Raw genomic sequence first — 22,406 nt, 5'->3', positions numbered from 1 at the left:
TGTGTGAATGAAACAAAACACAACTCCAGGTCTGTTTTTGATGATGTGACAGCATTATAACACGTCTTAAAGCTCACAAGAGTCAATTTTGTGTAATACAGGACCTAGAACTTGTCTTTTAGTGCAAATTATCAAAACAATAATATCAAGATATTAATTTTTATCTTCATTTTACACCTCTTGACCTGCAGACATCACACACATTTAACACAACAGTAGCTCTTCTCTTTAGCCGCTTATTCTCCTCCTCACATTTTTCTCACTACTGTCTCTCCTCCTCTCTTTCTTCATTCATAATCCTTTTTTTTTATTATCATTTCTCTATTATCAACATCACCCCTTCGCCCCATGGCGTTTAGTTCCCCTAGCAGAGCTAACCTGGGCTTCCACTGACCTCCTGCAGAGCCCGGTTCTCTGGTTTTGATGAATGGCCTGTTCAGGTGCACTGTGGGTAGAGGGATGATGGGGACTGAGCGGAGAGACGGAGGACACGTTCCAGAGGCCTTTTTGAACCCCGGTTGTTATGTGTTGATTGGAGACGGACCTGAGCGCTCTGTCCCGCTGCCTGCCTTTTGTAGCCATTAAAGTCTGACAGTCAAAAACTCCACACTGCAGTTTGACTTTTGTCGCGTTGATGTTATTGGGTTAGCTCCAGATGGGTTTAACTTAAAGAGCCGTTAAACGCCCTCCTGAAGCTTTATGCCACATTCTGTTAAATGTCAGTAGTGGATAAATCAGTGTCAGGCCTCCCGACATTGATTGTAAATGCGTTCCTTTGCAGCATTTGGGGAAAATAGAGATACTCGAGAAAGTGTAGTGTTTATTTTGTCGGCTTTTCCCGTATATGGTATGTAAAATGACACTTGTGACAGGCTCCCTTTAACTCACTAGGGCTACTGTACATCTGAATCTTCAAGAACTCAACCCTCACTCACGTCAGGTATCGCTCGCTCCTGCTAATAAAGAGCTCACTTCAGCTGTCGGCGACTCAATTATGGCAGTTTGACTTTTACATGTTATTAGGTTATTTTTTTCAGACCTAGAGTGTTATTTCATACCTGACAGTTTCAACTGCTCACTAGCGTCTTCCTCAGAGTCACGTGATGTTGCTGTGACGTGTCCGGTCAGCTGATTTAAACAGATTTTGGCGCTGTCTTCCTACCAGTGGAGGCAGGACGACAGCGCCATCTGCAGTCCGACTTCCTCAGGACAGCATCCCAGGTGTGTGAGAGTAAAAAAGCCCCCTCGTCCCGGTTTACAGTCCTGTGGGCACGTTTCCGTATTTCGATTGCTTCTTTAATCCATGCGGCGATGTTTGTTTTCCTCTGTCCCAATGATGTTTGCTCCATCCCAATCCATAACGTGGTTCTCTCTTTTACAATGGTCAGAAATGGCCGATTTGAGTTGTTCCTCTAGGTCTGAAAAAAAGAACCTAATAACATAGAATATCGGAAGACCAAATGAATCTCATTGGGCTATTGACTTTTACATGTTCAGAAAAAAAAACTTGTGTCGACTGTGAAATACTGTGAAGATACACAGTTTTACATCCACGTTTTTAGAGACAATTTCTCTACACAAACACAACTTAACACATCAAAATGACGAAAAGACAGTTCTCTCCGTTTACGGTGTGTGCCGACATTTGCTGTAAATCCAACCGACTCTGCACTAGGGATGGGCATGATTAGTCGATTAATCGATAATTGATCATTAAGAATTTCATCGATTACATACATTTTAATCGACAAACCGAATGTAGTTTACTGTGTGTAGTGTGATCAAACAATCCGTACATGTGTCTCTGCATCAGAAGGAGCGAGACACAAACAGTGGGTCAGTCTGCAACGTACCAAAGCACAAATGCGTATTTAACGATGATTTGTACAAGAAATTCCACGCTTTCCATTGCGTTCGGGACAAGTGTGAGTCCATGTGCACAGTCTACTAAGCAGGTACATATGTTTCGGTGTCCATTGGGAAAAAGTTTTTCCAGGTGAGAGTCGCGCAATGTGGATGACGAGTCCCCACCTCCCTCCCCCCGTACGGTGTCCTGGTTTTAACAAATGCAAATATGATCACACTAACCTGTATTCCACTAAGTCATGTCTTTTAATCCAACAGAAATTGAACCACATCAGCGACACAAGAGCTGTAGTTTTATCTTTGCTTAGTTTATGCAAATTAGCGATGCGGTTTTAAGTTTCGTTTCTGTGAGAGTTGCGCAAAACTGAATTAAACACATTATAATGTCAAACGGGCTGATGTGGCTCTAGAGTCGTTACGGTTTATTTGTCGTAAAGTTGAATTTATTTATGCAGATTAGGAGTGCAGATAGTAATAATAATGATGATCATTTTAATATAAAAACGTTAATGATTAATCGATAATCGAACGTTAATTCTCTCGACGATCGATTAAGAAAATGTCATCGAATGCCCGTCCCTAGTCTGCACCGATCTAGCCCGAGTTTGTGTTTCAGAACCCTGATTTGATTGGCCGTTCCATTGCACTTTCTCGAGGTGGAGCTCGGTTTTCCCCAAGTCCCGAGCACAATAGAATGCTTTATTACTCCGCCCCTAAGCAAAATCTGAAAAATCCTCCAGAGTGGGCGGTGCTCTGGAGCGATGATTGACAGTTGACCGACAGCCACAACAAACCAACACGGTATGGTGCGCTCTGAACTTTGAAACAGAGCGGACATTTGAGCTCGGATTATGCAGTTTCCCTTTTCTCCAGACAAAGCGGGACATTGCGGTGCCCGGTGGTGCCAGTTAGGGGCGGGGCTGAGAGGGGCTCCTTACATCCTGCCCGTAGACACCAGTGTCTGCGCTCTTCACGTAAAAACCTGCATCTGACTCACTAGTGGCTGTTAGTCCAACCCAGAAATTGAAATGTCCTGGCCGTAGTTGATCTTAAAGAGGCCGTTATAGACATAACTTTGACCCGAAAGTCTGATTTTGGACAAATATGCACTAAAATACCAAAATAAATCCAAGGATAGAAATACACTTTTATTTTAGACACATTTACACAGATAGTCAGTAGAAAAAAAGTGGTTATAGTGTTTAATGGCTCTTGAACTGTCTTGATTTCAAAATATTGTCTTATTTCAACCTGGAGAGACTCTGACAGACACAAAGTAGTAGTAGCTTTATTAAAATAGTTGTCTTTAGCACTCAGACAGAAGCAAAAGACATTACGATGAAGAGCATGGATGATTAGATGTTAGAGGTGAGGCCGAGGAGAGTGAATGTCAATAGTGGATAAATCAGTCAGTTCTCTCGACATCTGTTGTAAATGTGTTTCATTGCAACAGTCGGGGAAAATATGGATCCTCGAGAAAATTTAATGTAACGTCAGGTATCGCTAGCTCCTCAATTATGGCAGTTTGACTATTTCATGTTCATGTAAGAAACTTGTGTAACTGTCAAACGATGTGAAAGAAAGTCTAAATGTCACTACAGAGTTTTTAGAAGACACAAACACAACTTAACACATCAAAATGACAAAAAGACAATCCTTCCCGTTCACTGTGTGCGCCGACGTTTTTGCTGTGACATAAATCCAACCAACGTCTGCACCGAACTAGCCCGAGTTTGTGTTTCAAAATCTCGATTTGATTGGCCGTTCCATTGCACTTTCTCGAGGTGGAGGTCAGTTTTCCCAGAGTCCCGAGCACAAGAGAATGCACTGTTACTCCACGCCGAAGCAAAATCTGAAAAATCCTCCAGAGTGGGCGGTGCTCTGGAGCGATGATTGACAGTTGACTCACAGCCACAACAATCCAACACGGCGCGGACCGGTGCTCTTCGGACTTTGAAACAGAGCGGACGTTTGTGCTCAGATCTCGCCGATCATCGCCCTTTAACCTGCATCTGACTCATTGGCAGCAGTTAGTCCAATCTGAAAACTCAAATGTTCTGGCCGTAGTTGATCCTAAAGAGGTCGATACAGACACGACTTTGACCCAAAAGTCAAATTTTTTTAACATATATGCACTAAAATGCCAAAATAAGGCCAGGGACATAGTAGGGATGGGCATGATTAATCTATTAATCGATAATTGATCATTAAGAATTTCATCGATTACATTAGTTTTAATCGACAAACCGAATGTAGGTTGCTGTGTGTAGTGTGACCAAACAGGTGTGTACATGTGTCTCTGCATCAGAAGGAGCGAGACACAAACAGTGGGTCAGTCTGCAACGTACTGAAGCACAAATGTGTATTTAACGATGACTTGTACAAGAAATTCCACACTTTCCTGTTGCATTTCGGGACAAGTGTGAGTCCATGTGCACAGTGTATAAAGCAGCACATATGTTTCTGTGTCCAGTGGGAAAAAGTTTTACCAGGTGAGAGTCGCTCAATGTCGATGACGAGTCCCCACCTCCCTCCCCCCGTACGGTGTCCTGGTTTTGACAAACGCAAATCTGGTCACACTAACCTGTATTCACCTGAGTCATGTCTTTTAATCCAACAGAAATTGAACCACATCAGCGACACAAGAGCTGTATTTTTTATCTTCGTTTAGTTTATGCAAATTAGTGATGTGGTTTTAAGTTTTTGTTTCTGTGAGAGTTGAACAAAACTGAATTAAACACATTATAATGTCAAACGGGCTGATGTGGCTCTAGCGTCGTTACGGTTTATGTCGTAAAGTTGAATTTATTTATGCAGGTTAGTAGTGCAGATAGTAATAATAATGATGATCATTTTAATATAAAAACGTTAATGATTAATCGATAATCGATCGTTAATTCTTCCGACAATCGATTAAGAAAATTTCATCGAATGCCCATCCCTAGGACATAGATAGACTTCTGTTTTACACACATTTACACAGAGAATCAGTAGAAAAAAAGTGATGTTGGTGTTAATGGCTCTTTAACTCTCTAGATTTCAAAATATTGTCTTATTTCAACCTGGAGAGACTCTGACAGACACAAAGTACTAGTAGCTTTATTAATTTAGAGTTCTTTAACACCGAAACAGAAGACACAGAAGATGAAGAGCGTGGCTGATTAGATGTTAGAGCTGAGAGCGAGGAGAGTGAAGCAGACTATGAGATGATGAGGGGGTGAAGGGATTGTGGAGGAGGGGGTGGGGCTTGGCACGAACGAAAGCGGCCGTGCGTCTGTAATGGGGGTTTAAATTGGGCACACTGGACGCTGATTGCGCGAGGAGGAGGAGGAGGTGCGGCGAGGAGCAAGGAGGAGTATTTGGAGTGAGGGACAAAGGTAAACTCTGGAGAAGGCGGGAGCGAAGTTAAGTCTCAGGTTGAATTTACGCCAGCTCCGTTTGAATGTTGAATGAAAGCAGCGCTTGGAGGAAGCAGATGGAGGTGGAAAGTCACCAGCGCGATTCCATGGAAGTGGAAAGTTAAAACCGGACTTTGGAACGGTCTCACTGGAGAATATTACAGCCAAAGGAACAACAATTCCATGGAAACGAAACGAGCAGGAAGAGGAAGAGGCCCTCCTTCACACCAAATAAGAATCTGTCTTGTGGAGATGCATTGTATATTTTTTTATTTTTATTTATTTTCCATACATTCCAAAGAACTTTTAATTTATTTTTTAACTGTCCACTCCAGTTTGACCTGTGCGGTACCGTCAAAGGATCTGTGTCTTTTTTTATAAAGGGGTCACAAAGGAGGAACGTTTATTATTTGCCTCAAAATTCTGAAAAAAAATAAAATTAAAGCAGCAGTTTAGTTTGATGTAGCTCACTGGGAAGAGGTTCTGAAGACTTAGACTTAACACCAAAGAGAAAAAAATATATTGTAAAAATAAATTCTAAATAAGTAGCAAAAAAATAAATAAATTTTAAAAAAAAGGGACAGGTGTAAAAATAGTCAAAATAAAATAGAAAATAAGTAATAAATAAAATCTGCTACATAAGGCTGAGTTGTACAGTTGTGGGGAGTATTATCTGTTACATAAGAGTGCATTATACAGTTGTAGGGAGTATTATCTGTTACATAAGGCTGAGTTGTACAGTTGTGGGGAGTATTATCTGTTACATAAAGGTGAGTTGTACAGTTGTAGGGAGTATTATTTGTTAGATAAAGGTGAGTTGTTGTATAGTTGTAGGGAGTATTATCTGTTACATAAGGGTGAATTATTGTACAGTTGTAGGGAGTATTATCTGTTACATATGGGTGAGTTGTTGTACAGTTGTAGGGAGTATTATCTGTTATATAAGGATGAGTTGTTGTACTGTTGTAGGGAGTATTATCTGTTACATAAAGGTAAGTTGTTGTACAGTTGTAGGGAGTATTATCTGTTACATAAGAGTGAGTTATACAGTTGTAGGGAGTATTATCTGTTACATAAGGATGAGTTGTACAGTTGTAGGGAGTATTATCTGCTACATATGGGTGAGTTGTTGTACAGTTGTAGGGAGTATTATCTGTTACATAAGGATGAGTTGTTGTACAGTTGTAGGGAGTATTATCTGTTACATATGGGTGAGTTGTTGTACAGTTGTAGGGAGTATTATCTGTTACATAAGAGTGAGTTATACAGTTGTAGGGAGTATTATCTGTTACATAAGAGTGAGTTATACAGTTGTAGGGAGTATTATCTGTTACATAAGAGTGAGTTATACAGTTGTAGGGAGTATTATCTGTTACATAAGAGTGAGTTATACAGTTGTAGGGAGTATTATCTGTTACATAAGTGTGAGTTATACAGTTGTAGGGAGTATTATCTGTTACATAAGAGTGAGTTATACAGTTGTAGGGAGTATTATCTGCTACATAAGAGTGAGTTATACAGTTGTAGGGAGTATTATCTGCTACATAAGAGTGAGTTATACAGTTGTAGGGAGTATTATCTGCTACATAAGTGTGAGTTATACAGCTGTAGGGAGTATTATCTGCTACATATGGGTGAGTTGTTGTACAGTTGTAGGGAGTATTATCTGCTACATAAGTGTGAGTTATACAGCTGTAGGGAGTATTATCTGCTACATATGGGTGAGTTGTTGTACAGTTGTAGGGAGTATTATCTGCTACATAAGAGTGAGTTATACAGCTGTAGGGAGTATTATCTGTTACTATTACATAAGGGCGAGTTGTTGTACAGTTGTAGGAAGTTGTCGGGTCCATTTAAAAGTCTGAATGAAGTGTCTTGCCCAAGGACACAACCGTACGCAATAGACTGAGCTGGGATTGACCCGCTGAACTTCGGGCAGGAGGGCGATAGTTCAACCACTGCGGCCCCGTGTTTTAAACTAATACTCCGTAATCAAACAGCATTCTCTTCATACTCTTATGTTCTAATTACACATTATCACCCATCGTTTCACTTTGAGTTTGTGTTTCTGTTTCTGTTGTTTCTTTTAAGTTGGATGCATTTGTTTATTTGCATTGCCCCCGCTCCCTCCTTCTCTCTCCGTCTCTTCTGTTTGTTTTTCCTGTTCCTTCGTGTGCAGCTGCAGTCTCCAGGGGTTGGTGGCTAAGAGTTCTCTGTACAGTCGGCATCTGGACCAAAGTTCTGTCAATCAGCTGGAGCGACCGATGCCAGGTAATATAACATAAACCATATTTTTAGGAGTATAAGTCACACCAGCCAAAAAATGCGTAATGAAGAAGAAAAAAACATATATAAGTCGCACTTTTGGGGGAAATTTATTTGACAGACTGTTAACGTCACATATGAACAGTTCTTCAGATAAACTATAACATAAACAACAGAACAGAACAAGTTTAAACTCTCCATCTCACTCCAAATCACTAAATCCATTCAATTCTTCATCCTCGGTGTCACTTCTGAACAACTCCTCGACCTCCGGAGGTAAACAGACGCCGCTTCCTCTTCTGTGTCGCTGTCGTCAGACTCAGCGTCAGTTCCAGTTAGAATTATTCCGGTCTTATCACTAATAACCAAAATATGTACTTTTATTTTTATTTATTTCCACTGGGTTGGAGTGGTAAACAGGGGCATGGTGATAGCTTCTACCAGTACAACAGTTTCTTTTAAAGCCCCATTGCGTAGCTTTTTAGCTAAAATATGCACTAAAATAAAATCAGTCAGCACAATAAGTCGCACCAGCCAAAAAATGTGTAATGAAGAAGAATAAAACACACTTTTTGGGAGGAAATTTATTTTATAAAATCAGAGACCAGGAATCGACATTTCCTGTTAAAAGTCAAGTTCTAGTAAAAACAACAGAACAGAGAACAACAGATCTGAACTCGCGAGAGTGAAACTGAGAAAAATTACTTCAGAGTTTCTGTTTTGTTCAGACAGGTAGGGCTCCCAAAATTTCACAACTACCGTATTTTTCGGACTATAAGTCGCTCCGGAATATAAGTCGGACCAGCAAAAAAAATGCATAATGATGAAGAAAAAAAGTCGCACCGGACTATAAGTCTCACTTTTGGGGGAAATTTATTCTATAAGCAACAACAACAGACTGTTAACGTCACATATGAACAGTTCTTCAGATAAACTATAACATAAACAACAGAACAGAACAAGTTTAACAAACTCTCCATCTCACTCCAAATCACTAAATCCATTCAATTCTTCATCCTCGGTGTCACTTCTGAACAACTCCTCGACCTCCGGAGGTAAACAGACGCCGCTTCCTCTTCTGTGTCGCTGTCGTCAGACTCAGCATCAGTTCCAGTTAGAATTATTTCAGTATTTCTGAATCTCGACAGGATGGTTTCGGTGTCACTGAAGTCCAGGCTTTGTCCATCCATCCAGTGACTTCAGGAAAGTTTCATGGTGCATCCTCCCGGTGTCACAAGTTTCTCGCTCACTCCAAACTTTCTTTCTGCTGCTCGATTACCGTTTTCGGCTGAATATTTCACGACTTGCAGCAGGACAGAGGCTCTTTCTACAGGAGACATGCGCAGTAGAGGACGAAGTGACAGTGGTACAGGAGGAACAGGAGCAGCAGATACTCACACACAAGACTAGAGCCTCTCGACGCTTCAGTGTGAAAATTTTAATATATAAGTCGCACCGAAGTATAAGTCGCAGGAAACACCCAAACCATGAACAAAGTGCGATTTATAGTCCAAAAAATATGACATTTAGCTGATTAAGATGTGACACCATGACTTTCTGATGCACTGAATTTAGGGTTGTTCATTATCTGTAATCCATCATTCGTCAAAATTTCAGTAGAAAGAAAAGGCTTGAAAGCTTCACTCTCTGTGGGTTTGACTTTCTGAAATGAGACAAATATTGAACTTTTTCAGGATATTCTCATTTTTTTTAGATGGACTAGTAGCTCAAAATTAGTATCAACGTTCGCTTTGAGACACAAACATTTCCCTTTCTAAAAACGGAAGTGTCCTCCGGGGAAGTATTCACCCATAACTCTCTGTCCACTGCCTCATCTGTAAATATTTACTCTTTTCAGCGTGACTAGTCAGGAAGCAGTGACGTTAACACACTGAGCTCGCCGCTTGTTTGAAATATTTATATAATAATTTTACTGTTTTTGAGCCAAATAGCTGCGATTCTAATATTTGCCATAATGGATCAGTCCAAATATGGGACAGAAGTATGAATCAGATCAGAATCAAACACAGGTGTAGTTTTGATTTTTGTTTTTTACCTAAGATGGAGAAGGAGCTTTTCAAACGCTGTTCAAAGTTTTTACAAATGAGTCCTGTTTGTGAAAAGATGGTTCAGGACATGTTTGGCATTTTGCGTTTTAGAAGTGCTTTTTAGTCTCACCTTTTGTGTTATTTTGTCTCGTGCAGGTCTGAGAACGCCGTGGGCCCAGTTTGGATCAGACTCTGTGAACTCGGCTCAGAACAGGTACGCACAAGAGATCTCTGAATGAAACAAACAACCAAATTCAAATCTTTGCCCATAAAAACCTGTCAGACTCTTGTCCCAGTCTACAGCAGGTCAAAGAACCGAGCAGGTGGCGGTGAGGGGGCGTCGACACGAGTATCAAACAAACATGACACCAGAATCGAACTATCGAATATTATATAAAATCCTGTTTCGTCCCAAATAAATCCTAAATCGTGTCTAATTTAACACATGTATTGTAACACATATATTGGCTGTTTCTTACGTCATGCAGTTGAACGCCTCTCCAGTCTGCGCCTAAAGTAAAACAGACTTTTCCAGATGTTCTGAGATTCCAGTCGTAGTATTTTGAAGGATTAAACCGAATAAAAAATTGAGATTGACACCAACTGAGTCCTACTGTTATTTTGTGTCATAATTGCAAAACTGCAAAAAGTAATATCTAAGTTTAAATGACTTTTTTTTGCATTACACTTCAGTAGATTTTTGTAGATTTGACTTGACAAGTAAAATTATCTACCAATGGAATATCATATTTTCTGCACTATTAGACGCATTCTTAAGCCTCCAACCCCATCAAAAAACGACTGCGCCCCACAATCCAGAGCGCCATATACACGACTCCACTCAGGTGTCGCAGCACGACTTCAGTAAACTACAAAGCCACAAACACACACGGAGCAGACAGCGACCGCACAGCGAAAAACACCCACAGACACACTCATCACTCCACGCCGACGAGGAACGGAACGGAGGAACGAACCGAAAAACCGAGTCCAATGTGCCACTTCTAGACACGACTGAACAACTGAATCACTGCGAACACGCCGACAATCCGTTGGTCCCAGACAGCACCTCCCTACACACCACAACTGAACAAACCCAGAGTCACCGTGAATGAACAAACAAACAAAACCACTCACCCATCACACTGTTGTGTTTCATTTAAAGTCCCACGCGGTTTATTTGTAAAAAAAAGTTCAAAAATAGACCATTTAATGACAGTGCGTCTTATAATCCAGAGCCCTAATAATCCCTATAGTGCGGAAAATACGGTAAGTCTTTCCTTCCGCCAAGATAAGTTTTAGTTTCTTGTTTTAAATGCCAAGAGTTGTTGTTTTTTTATCTTCAAAGTGATTGCATTTACATATTTCAAGTAAGTACAAAAAGACGTGTTCCACTGGTAGATAATTTTACTTCTCATGCGAAATTTACTCAAATCAAGTCAACCTTTTCATATTTAAAGTCATTTTAACCTTGGAAGATTTAACTTTTCGAACAGTACCTCTAAAAGTGATCAGTCTCAACACGTCTTTTTTTTGTTTTTTTCTCATGTTTTGTCCAGGTTGTCCTCTTTGCCGCCCGTTTCTGCTCCAAAGACGTCTACACGAAGTCAAACATCTGTGAACGACAAACACTCCACCTCCACCAGCTCTGAGGAGGACTTCAGACCTACACAGGGTCAAGACCAGAATCTAGACCAAAGACCAGACCAAAACCAAAACCAGGAGCCAGCATTAGGACCCCACGTGGACCCGAAGCCCGTCCCTGTGGTCGGACCTTCGCAGAGACGAGGGGACAGTGGGTGGACGTGGACAGTGGGACAGAACATGTTCACAGCTCAGTGGGTCAAACAGAAGCAGCAGTACAGGAGCACACGTCCATGGTGACCGCACGAACTCCCCATCGAATAATACTGACGATTATAAATGTACAAAGCAACTGCAGTCTCAGGTTATGAAGTATAAATCAGTAATAACCAAAATATGTACTTTTATTTACTGCTACTGGGTTGGAGTGGTAAACAGGGGCATGGTGATAGCTTCTACCAGTACAACAGTTTCTTTTAAAGCCCCATTGCGTAGCGTTTTAGCCAAAATATACACTAAAATAAAATCAGATACCGTATTTATCAGTCTCACCAGCCAAAAAAATGTGTAATGAAGAAGAATAAAACGCACTTTTTGGGAGGAAATGTATTTTATAAAATCAGAAACCAGGAATCGACATTTCCTGTTAAAAGTCAAGTTCTAGTAAAAACAACAGAACAGAGAACAACAGATCTGAACTTGCGAGAGTGAAACTGAGAAAAATTACTTAAAAGTTTCTGTTTTTGTTCAGACAGGTAGGGCTCCCAAAATTTTACAACTACTGTATTTTTCGGACTATAATATATAAGTCGGACCAGCAAAAAAGTGCATAATGATGAAGAAAAAAGTCACACCGGACTATAAGTCTCACTTTTGGGGGAAATTTATTTTATAAGCAACAACAACAGACTGTTAACGTCACATATGAACAGTTCTTCAGATAAACTATAACATAAACAACAGAACAGAACAAGTTTAACAAACTCTCCATCTCACTCCAAATCACTAAATCCATTCAATTCTTCATCCTCGGTGTCACTTCTGAGCAACTCCACGACCTCCGGAGGTAAACAGACGCCGCTTCCTCTTCTGTGTCGCTGTCGTCAGACTCAGCATCAGTTCCAGTTAGAATTATTCGTGTCTTTCTGAATCCCGACAGGATGGTTTCGGTGTCACTGAAGTTCAGGCTTTGTCCATCCATCCAGTGACTTCAGGAAAGTTTCATGGTGCATCCTCCCGGTGTCACAAGTTTCTCTCTCACTCCAAACTTTCTTTCTGCTGCTCGATTAACGTTTTCAGCTGCAGATTTTGCTACTTGCAACTTGTAATCTGCAGAATATGATTTTCTTTTTCGGTCTTCTCAGTCGTCTTCATAAGTTTGTTTAAATTGGTGCTGAAGTAACGGTGCGATCGACTGACATGATACAGACAGGACAGAGGCTCTTTCTGCAGGAGACATGCGCAGTAGAGCCAAGTGACAGTGGTACAGGAGGAACAGGAGCAGCAGCAATGTCAAAATTTTAATATATAAGTCACACCGGAGTATAAGTCACAGGAAACACCCAAACCATGAAAAAAAGTGCCACTTATAGTCCGAAAAATACGGTAGATATTTTCATGATGGATGTTTTTATTGCACTAAAAAAGACGTACTGTGAGTGGACTTGTATCGTCACACACTGGACTCATCTGCTTGTTGCCATGGAAATTGTGTTGATTTAGAAATGTCAAAAACTGCAGTCATGCCAAATCTGTCCGTTCAGTTTATTTTTTTTTTATTTCTTTTCCATTGTGATTAATGTTGAAGGCCAAATGAACCATTCCTTTGTTTATTCGACAAACACGATTCTGCGACAGTGTTCAGCTTGATCTTCACATCTGTGCCTAGAATGTTTGGGCCAGCGTATTCTACCTGAAATAAATAAAATAAAATACTAAATATGAGCCAAAAACGTTTAAAAGCCATAAAATGTTTACAGAGGAGCCTGAGTTAAAGTCGCTGTATCTGATTTTTACAAGAACAAATGGTCCAAAGTCATTTCTCACTTGTTTTATATATTCAGAGTAATTTGTTTCTAAGCACTTTTCACAACTTTCAGACACAACAGCGAAGAAACTTTAACAACTAGCATGCTAAAGGTGCACTTCCTGATTCTCTGACAATAAAAAACTATAATCAGAAGCTGCTTATACAATATATCTGTACTGGAGCAAGACAGAAGTTGCTCAAAACAAAAAACTTGGGCTGAACCTGGAATAAACCTGGAATAAACCAGGGCTAAGCTTGGGCTACACCTGGACTACACCGGGCTACACCTGGGCTACACCTGGGCACCTGGGCTACACGTGGACTAAACCTGGACTAATCCTGGAGTAAACCTGAACTAAACCAAGTCTACATCCGAACCAAACCAGAACCAAGACAAGTGTCAACAAAACCAAAATATTACTTATCTGAAGTCTAAACCTGGGCTAAAACTCAACTAAACCTTAACTAAACCTGGTCTAAACCTGGTCTAAACCTGGACTTGACCTGGACTTGACCTGGATTTAACCTGTGCTAAACCTGGGCTTAACCTGGACTACACCTGGACTACACCTGGGCTAAAACTCGACTAAACCTTAAGCAAACCTGGTCTAAACCTGGTCTAAAACTAGACTTAACTTGGACTAAACCTGGACTAAGCCTGGGCTAAACTTGGGCTACACCTGAATTACACCTGGACTACACCAGGGCTACACCTGGACTAAACCTGGGCTAGACCCGGGCTAAAACTTGACTAAACCTGGACTAAACCTGGACTAAACCTGGACTAGACCTGGACTAGACCTGGACTAGACCTGGACTAAACCTGGACTAAACCTGGACTAGACCTGGGCTAAACCTGGGCTAGACCTGGGCTAAAACTTGACTAAACCTGGTCTAAACCTGAACTAAACGTGGTCTAAACCTGGACTAAACCTGGACTAAACCTGGGCTAGACCTGGGCTAGACCTGGGCAACACCTGGGCTAAACCTAGTCTAAACCTGGGCTAAAACTCAACTTAACCTGGTCTAAACCAATGCTAAACCTGGACTGAAACTGGAACTGAAACTGGACTAAACCTGGACTAAACCTGGACTAAACCTGGACTAAACTTGGACTAAACTTGGACTAAACTGGACTAAACCTGGACTAAACCTGGACTAAACCTGGTCTAAACCTGGACCAAACCTGGTCTAAACCTGGACTAAACCTGGATTAAACCTGGATTAAACCTGGATTAAACCTGGACTAAACCTGGACTAAACCTGGACTAAACCCGGACTAAACCCATTCTCCATCCCAACCAAACCAGGACTAAACCAGAACCAAGACAAGTGTCAACAAAACCAAAATATGACTTATTATTTTTATTAATTTATTTGAGAGACTGAAGTGAATTCTGTGGTGAAATGTTTACACTGTTGTCATGTTCACTGTTGAAAACTCTTGAATCTTTTGTACGATTTTCCATAAACAAAACTAATTTATAAGATGAAATAAATATTTTCCTAAGTACAGGTTTGTGTGATTTTTGTAGAAAATGAATTAAACGCGTGACAATGTGGGTAAAGAAATGTACGACGACTTTGAAGGGCGACAGACTCTGAATCTGAACTCGTTTTCATTTAATCTTAATATTTTGACTCAAACGCTGCCAAGACTTAGTATTTATTCAAACAGAAATTATTACTTTCTAATTCACTGGAAAATATAATAATTTAGTAGGAATTTCAATTTAGATACTTTTTTTTCTCTCATATACTGGTTATGGTCCAATATTTAAAGGAAAAGTATGACCGTGTCTCTTTCCTCGCTTCCTTCTCCTTGATTCGTCTCCTGGATCCTTAATATTTCAGCTGTCAATCAAAAGTGTCATATTAAGTTGTGTCCTGAAGAAAACTATAGAATGAAGGAGTGGGTATGCGTGATGTATGTGAAGCAAACGCGACGTGAGCAGATCTGACCAGAGTTTTGCGTCTTGGGCAGTGTAGACGGAAACGCTTTGGCAGAGCATATTGAACTTTTCCACTCTGGAGGGTGGTTTTAGATTTTTGCATTTTTAAGCCCCAAAAACGCTGTCAGCGTCTAAACGAAAGGCACTTCTGATAAAATATGTTTTTACCCGCAAGTGTTCTTGTGTAAACAGGCTTTCAGTGAGGAGTCCCTGTATCTCCTCTGTGGGCAGGACTTACACATTTCCTGCAGAATCGAGGAGAGGAAGCAAGGAAAAGGAGGCGAGGAAGGCAAGGCAAGTTTATTTGTACAGCACAATTCATACACAAAGTAATTCAAAGTGCTTTACAGAATAAGAAATACATTAAAATCGTAATAAAAACAAATCAAAACATAAATAATCATGAAGATTAAAATTAAAAAAGAGGGACATAAATTAGAGAGAAGAGTGCGGAATGAAAACCTTTCAGTTATTTGCACAGTTAAACAGAAATGTTTTGAGTCTGGATTTAAACAGCGTCACAGAAGAGTTTGTCTCACATGTTCAGACTGTTCCAGGTTTTAGCTGCATGAACCTGAAACTCTGACTCCCCTTGTTTAGTCGTGACTCTGGGCACCAGCAGGAGTTGGTCCCTGAGCTCCTCAGAGTGTGAGATGTTCATATGACACTAACATGTCACAGATGGACTTTGGTGCTCGGCCATGGAGAGACTTGTACACAAGCAGAGCTGCTTTAAAGTCTCTGAGCCACAGGAGCCAGAGCAGAGACCTGAGACCAGGACTTATGTGCTCGTACTTCCTAGTTCGAGTCAGGACCCGAGCTGCAGCGTTCTGGATGTTCTGGATGTTCTGGATGTTCTGGATGTTCTGGATGTTCTGGATGTTCTGGATGTTCTGCAGCGTCTCACAGCTCGTTTGGAGAGACCAGTGAGCAGAACATTACAGTATCTAATCTACTGGAGGAAAGAGAAATGAGACCTGGTCTATGAAACCTGCACCTTACAATCGCACCTAAACCTGTGTCTCCAGAGCCTTAACCTGCAGATAAAAGACACATCCAAGTTTGTCTCATTCTCAGTTTATGTTCAGGCCTCATGTGAAAACTCCAGAATTCCCTTCCTGAGCTGCAGAGGCTGCACTAGCACTGACTCATGTTTGTCTGCAGGTGCCAGGGTTTAGGTCAGGGGTGTCAAACTCATTTTGGTTCGGGGGCCGTATCCAGCCGACTTTGATCCTAAAGGGGCAGGATCAGAAAACTCATGTCATATAAACCCCAAAAATAACAATAAGTTAAAATATTTGTGCAGAGAAACACAAATCTATTACAGAAATCTTTTTTAATTGATGAACTCTTTCTTTTACAAAATATTATAATATATATGAAAAAAAAATGCTATTTCAACACAATGTTTTAACATTAACTTGTTTGCAAATAGGAATAAGTAAATTTTTGTTGTAAAATTCTGCACTCGGCTTCACTTTTCTCATTTTTGACATTTTGCTGATGAGGGTGTCACGGTCAACAGTCAAAACGATCGTCCTTTAAGAGTGTTTGGAAATAGACAAGTCTTCATTTGTGCTGCTCTGGTGGGAGGGGCCACGCACAGAGGCACAGGAGACACTGCTAAGCTAAGTGGAACAGAAAATTACCAATATTTTAATAGAAAATATGATTAAAATATTTTAGTAGAAAATCAGCTGAGGGCCAGATTAAAGGTCTTGGAGGGCCGGATCCGGCCCCCGGGCCTTATGTTTGACACCTGTGGTTTAGGTAGAGACCACTGAGATCAGAGCGAGACAATTTAGATTTAAACCAACGGGAAAGGAGACTCGTGAGGCTCATTCTGCTTTCTGACTGGATAATCGTCTGGAACCAAAACACAAAAAAGCTCTATTCACGTTACGTCACAAACCAGGAAGACGTTTGGAAACACGATGAAACTTCCGGTGTAGTTCCCAACACTGGGCTATTTTAACATAAAAACTTGCCCATCCTGTCCAATGTTTTGTAATTAAGAATGTGGAGACTATTTGTCAATGAAACTAACAAACAAAAGCAGTGAGCAAACTAAACTTTTAACAACAAAAAGTCTTGTTTCACTGGCAGATAATTTTACTTGTCAAGTGAAATTGACTCAAATCATGAAACTTTCTTAATTCAAGTCATCTGAACGTGGTTAGATTTTACTTTTTGCAGTGTAGATAAGTTTAATGCCTTAAACACCTCCACCAGAAAACTCACACAACGCACTTTTATTACATCTTTTACTGATAACAATTGTAATGCTGATTTATTCTTAATTACAAACGTCATTTATTTTTGTTATAATTTGATATTTTAGTCTCAGAATGATTCAGAATGAGCCTCACACGAGTCTCGCATTTGCGTTGCCAGTTTCCGCGCTGAAATCCAGCAGTGTTCAGGCAGGTTCTTTTGCAAAATGAAATTGAATTCTGTGACCTGGACAAACGTTCTGGAGCGAATCCATTTTGCCATTCATCCAAGAGGCTTCTTCACAGTTGCAGCCAGGTACGTTCAGTGACGGGATTCTCGTCTCTTTTATGGGATCTGAATGTTTTCGATCGGTTCATTTCAAAGACCGGCTCCTTTTACTGTTTAATTATTTCATGTCAATAAGTCATTTTATGTACAAACTATTCACAGAGAGAAAAGTGCAAGGGTCAGATCTGTTTTAAATGGTTCAAAATGAGAGTGGGATGGTTTTTACTCTTTGAAATTATGAAAATCTAATTAAAAAAACAGATATGTTTTTTTAAATGCAAGAACTGGTGTTGCCTGATCTGCTTCTGTTCAGATTCTTGTGTTGGTTCTGGGTTAATCAGTATAAAAATAAAAATCCATGAAAATTAGAAATAAAAAGATTTGGTTCTTAAAAATAAAAAAAATTGGATCAAATTTGCACCATTCACCCAAAGGAACCATTCGAAAGAGATCAAGACTCGTTCACGAACTTCACATCACTACTACATCACAACATAAGTGAAAACAAAGGGGAAAAAATCCTGAATGATGATAAATGATAAACTTCTGTGCCTTCTTTATCAATATTATTAGTTTGTACGACCCTAAACGAAAATGTATGTATGTATGTATGTATATATGTATGCATGTATGTATGTATATATGTATGCATGTATGTATGTATGTATGTGGAGTGTATGTGGTGAAGTGGGCGGAATGAAATGTGGGATTGTTTTTAATCACTGTAAAGCAATTTGTGTTACATTTTTTTATGAAAAGCTCTTTATAAATAAAGTTTGATTCATGTATGTATGTATATATGTATGTCTGTATGAACATATGTATGTAATGTATGTATGTATGAATGTATGTAAGTATGTATGTATGAATGTATGTATGTAAGTATGTATGTATGAATATATGTATGTAAGTATGTATGTATGAATATATGTATGTAAGTATGTATGTATGTACGTAAGTATGTATGTATATATGTATGAATATATGTATGTAAGTATGTATGAATGTATGTACGTATGTATGTATGTATGTATGAATAAATGTATGTATGTAAGTATGTATGTATGAATGTAAGTATGTATGTATGAATGTATGTATGTAAGTATGTATGAATATATGTATGTAAGTATGTATGTATGTATGTATGTAAGTATGTATGTATGAATGTATGTATGTAAGTATGTATGTATGAATATATGTATGTAAGTATGTATGTATGAATATATGTATGTAAGTATGTATGTATGTACGTAAGTATGTATGTATATATGTATGAATATATGTATGTAAGTATGTATGAATGTATGTACGTATGTATGTATGTATGTATGAATAAATGAATGTATGTAAGTATGTATGTATGAATATATGTATGTATGTATGAATATATGTATGTATGTGTGAATGTATGTATGTATGTATGTATGTATGTATGTATGTATGTATGTATGAATATATGTATGTAGTATGTATGAATGTATGTATGAATGTATGTATGTATGTATGAATATATGTAAGTATGTATGTATGTATGAATGTATGTATGAATATATGTATGTATGTATGTATGTATGTATGAATATATGTATGAATATATGTATGTATGTAAGTATGTATGTATGTATGTAAGTATGCATGTATGCACGTATTTATGTATGTATGTATGAAATATGTATGTATGTATGAATATATGTAAGTATGTATGTATGTATGTATGTATGAATGTATGTATGAATATATGTATGTATGTATGTATGTATGTATGAATATATGTATGTATGTAAGTATGTATGTATGTATGTAAGTATGCATGTATGCACGTATTTATGTATGTATGTATGAAATATGTATGTATGTATGAATATATGAATATATGTATGTATGTATGTATGTATATGTATGTATGTATGTATGTATGTATGTATGTATGTATGAATGTATGTATGAATATATGTATGTATGTATGTAAGTATGCATGTATGCACGTATTTATGTATGTATGTATGTATGTCTGCACGAATATATGTATGTATGTATGTATGTATGAATATATGTATGTATGAATATATGTATGTATGTATGAATGTATGTATGTATGAATATATGTATGTATGTATGTATGTATGTATGTATGAATATATGTATGAATATATGTATGTATGTATGTATGTATGTATGCACGTACGACAGGTATGTCAAGTCATGTGTCAACCACATGATTATGTAAAATAATTGAGGATAGGCACCAAATGTATGCATGTATACATAAATCCTTGTTCTTGGTTGTTGTTTTTGTTGTACGTTGTCCAAACAAATCAAATAAATGAATGAACATTCTTCAACAAATGTAAATAGAAAGAAGAAAGTGGGTTAAGTGTCTTGCCCAGTGACACAATGGCAATGTTTCTGTATATGTTTGTAAAGTTTGAACCGGAAACCCACACCTCCTTTATTCCACTGAACAGAAGAAGAATGAGCAGCACAGTTCAGCCCCGGACGAGCAGACAGATGTTCTTTGTGTTTTTAACGTCACAGTAAATAAAAGGTCTTTACTCACATTGAAATGATTCACACGTTTCCTCACATCACGTCCAGGCGTTGTGTTTTGTCCCTGTCTGTCCCTGTCTGCACCTGACGAAATGTGACTGTGAAAAGCTCTGCATAAATAACTATGTGAGGCTACTACAGTTCCACAGAACAACAGCTAAAGCTCAAGGGCACAACGGCAGAACATGGACTCCTGATCCAGAGGTGGAAAGTCACAAAGTACAAAAGTAAAAGTAAAATTTTTAGTATCAGTACTTTATTATTGACTTTCCCTTCTTCCCTCCCATCTCCCCTTCCTCTCTCTCTCTCTATCCTCTCTCTCTCTTCTCTCTCTCTCTCTCTCTCTCTCTCTCTCTCTCTCTCTCTCTCTCTCTCTCTCTCTCTCTCTCTCTCTCTCTCTCTCTCTTCTCTCTCTTCTCTCTCTCTCTCTCTCTCTCTCTCTCTATCTCTCTCTCTCTCTCTCTCTCTCTCCTTCTCTCTCTCTCTCTCTATCTCTCTCTCTCTCTCTCTCTCTCTATCCTTCTCTCTCTCTCTCTCTCTCTCTCTCTCTCTCTCTTCCTTTCTCTCTCTCTCTCTCTTCTCTCTCTCTCTCTCTCTCTCTCCCTCTCTCTCTATCCTTCTCTCTCTCTATCTCTCTCTCTCTCTCTCTCTTCCTTCTCTCTCTCTCTCTATCCTTCTCTCTCTCTCTCTCTCTTTCTTTCTCTCTATCCTTCTCTCTTTCTCTCTCTCTCTATCCTTCTTTCTCTCTCTCTTCCTTTTCTCTCTCTCTCTATCCTTCTCTCTCTCTCTCTCTTTCCTTCTCTCTCTCTCTCTCTCTCTATCTCTCTCTCTCTCTCTCTCTCTCTCTCTCTCTCTCTCTCTCTCTCTCTCCCTCTCTCTCTCTATCCTTCTCTCTCTCTCTCTTCCTTCTCTCTCTCTCTCTCTATCCTTCTCTCTGTCTCTCTCTTCCTTCTCCCTCTCTCTCTCTATCCTCTCTCTCTCTCTCTCTCTCTCTCTTCCTCTCTCTCTCTCTCTCTCTCTCTCTCTCTCTCTCTCTCTCCTCTCTCTCTCTCTCTCTCTCTCCTCTCTATCCTTCTCTCTCTCTCTCTCTCTCCTTCTCTCTCTCTCTCTATCCTTCTCTCTCTCTCTCTCTTTCCTTCTCTCTCTCTCTCTCTATCCTTCTCTCTCTCTATCCTTCTCTCTCTCCCTCTCTCTCTATCCAACGCTCTCTCTCTCTCTCTGTCTAATGCTCTCTCTCTGTCTCTCTCTCTATCCTTTTCCCTGTTTCTCTATTCTTCCATCTATCATTCTTTCTCTCTGTCTCTCTCCTTCCCTCTCTTTCTCTCTCTATCCTCCTCTCTTTCTTTCTCTCTTTATCCTTCTCTCTCTTTCTCTCTCTATCCTTCTCTCTCTTTCTCTCTATATCCTTCTCTCTCTTTCTTTCTCTATCCTCCTATCTCTCTCTCTCTCTCTCTCTCTAGCCTTCTCTCTCTCTGTTTCTCTATCTTTCTCTCTATCCTTCTCTCTCAATCCTCCTCTTTCTTTCCCCCTTTGTCCTTCTCTCTCTCTCTCTCTTTCTCTATCCTCCTATCTCTCTCTCTCTCTAACTCTTTATCCTTCTTCCTCTGTTTCTCTATCCTTCTCTCTCTTTCTCTCTCTATCCTTCTCTCTCTTTCTCTCTATATCCTTCTCTCTCTTTCTTTCTCTATCCTCCTATCTCTCTCTATCTCTCTAGCCTTCTCTCTCTCTCTCTGTTTCTCTATCTTTCTCTCTATCCTTCTCTCTCAATCCTCCTCTTTCTTTCCCCCTTTGTCCTTCTCTCTCTCTCTCTTTCTCTATCCTCCTATCTCTCTCTCTCTCTCTCTCTCTAACTCTTTATCCTTCTCCCTCTCTTTCTCTATCCTTCTCTCGCTGTCTCTCTATCCTTGCTATCCTTCTCTTTCTCTATCCTTCTCTCTCTCTCTCTCTCTCTCTTTCTTTCTTAAACTGTAAAATCAAATCAAAATCATTATCTGTTTTTTCATTTTGGTTTTAGAGACAAATAATGAAGAAAATCGTTGTTTTTTTTGTTTTCATATTTTTGGTTTTACTTTGAAAAACTCTCTCTCTGTTTCTTTATCCTTCTCTTTCCCTTCTTTCTCTAAAAAAACGAAAGTGAACGAACGATACACGGTTTGCAGAACATGTTTCAGGATAAATCGTTGGCCCCGCCTCTTTACTCCGTCTCTCGCTCTGA

General features: G+C 39.5%; 1 protein-coding gene across 2 annotated transcripts in view; it reads left to right on the top strand.

Moving 5' to 3' along the window:
• The window catches only part of atat1 (alpha tubulin acetyltransferase 1), a 61,777-nt gene extending 48,336 nt beyond the window's left edge, over window positions 1-13,441 (top strand). The window contains exons 10-12 of one of the 2 annotated variants that reach the window (XM_055157015.1): window positions 7,444-7,535; window positions 9,734-9,791; window positions 11,137-13,441. In XM_055157015.1, the coding sequence (XP_055012990.1) occupies window positions 7,444-7,535; window positions 9,734-9,791; window positions 11,137-11,461 (475 nt within the window). In that variant the 3' untranslated portion in view covers window positions 11,462-13,441. The remainder of the gene's footprint in view (window positions 1-7,443; window positions 7,536-9,733; window positions 9,792-11,136) is intronic. The other variant, XM_055157016.1, reaches the window with a different exon arrangement.
• Window positions 13,442-22,406: the final 8,965 nt, after the last annotated feature.

This window comes from Boleophthalmus pectinirostris, unplaced genomic scaffold, assembly GCF_026225935.1.
Source record: "Boleophthalmus pectinirostris isolate CB_2022bp ecotype Guang Dong unplaced genomic scaffold, ASM2622593v1 HiC_scaffold_21, whole genome shotgun sequence".
In the NCBI taxonomy this organism is placed as follows: domain Eukaryota; kingdom Metazoa; phylum Chordata; class Actinopteri; order Gobiiformes; family Gobiidae; genus Boleophthalmus; species Boleophthalmus pectinirostris.
Note: the sequence above shows the minus strand (reverse complement) of the source record. Positions and strands in the feature narration are given on the sequence as shown.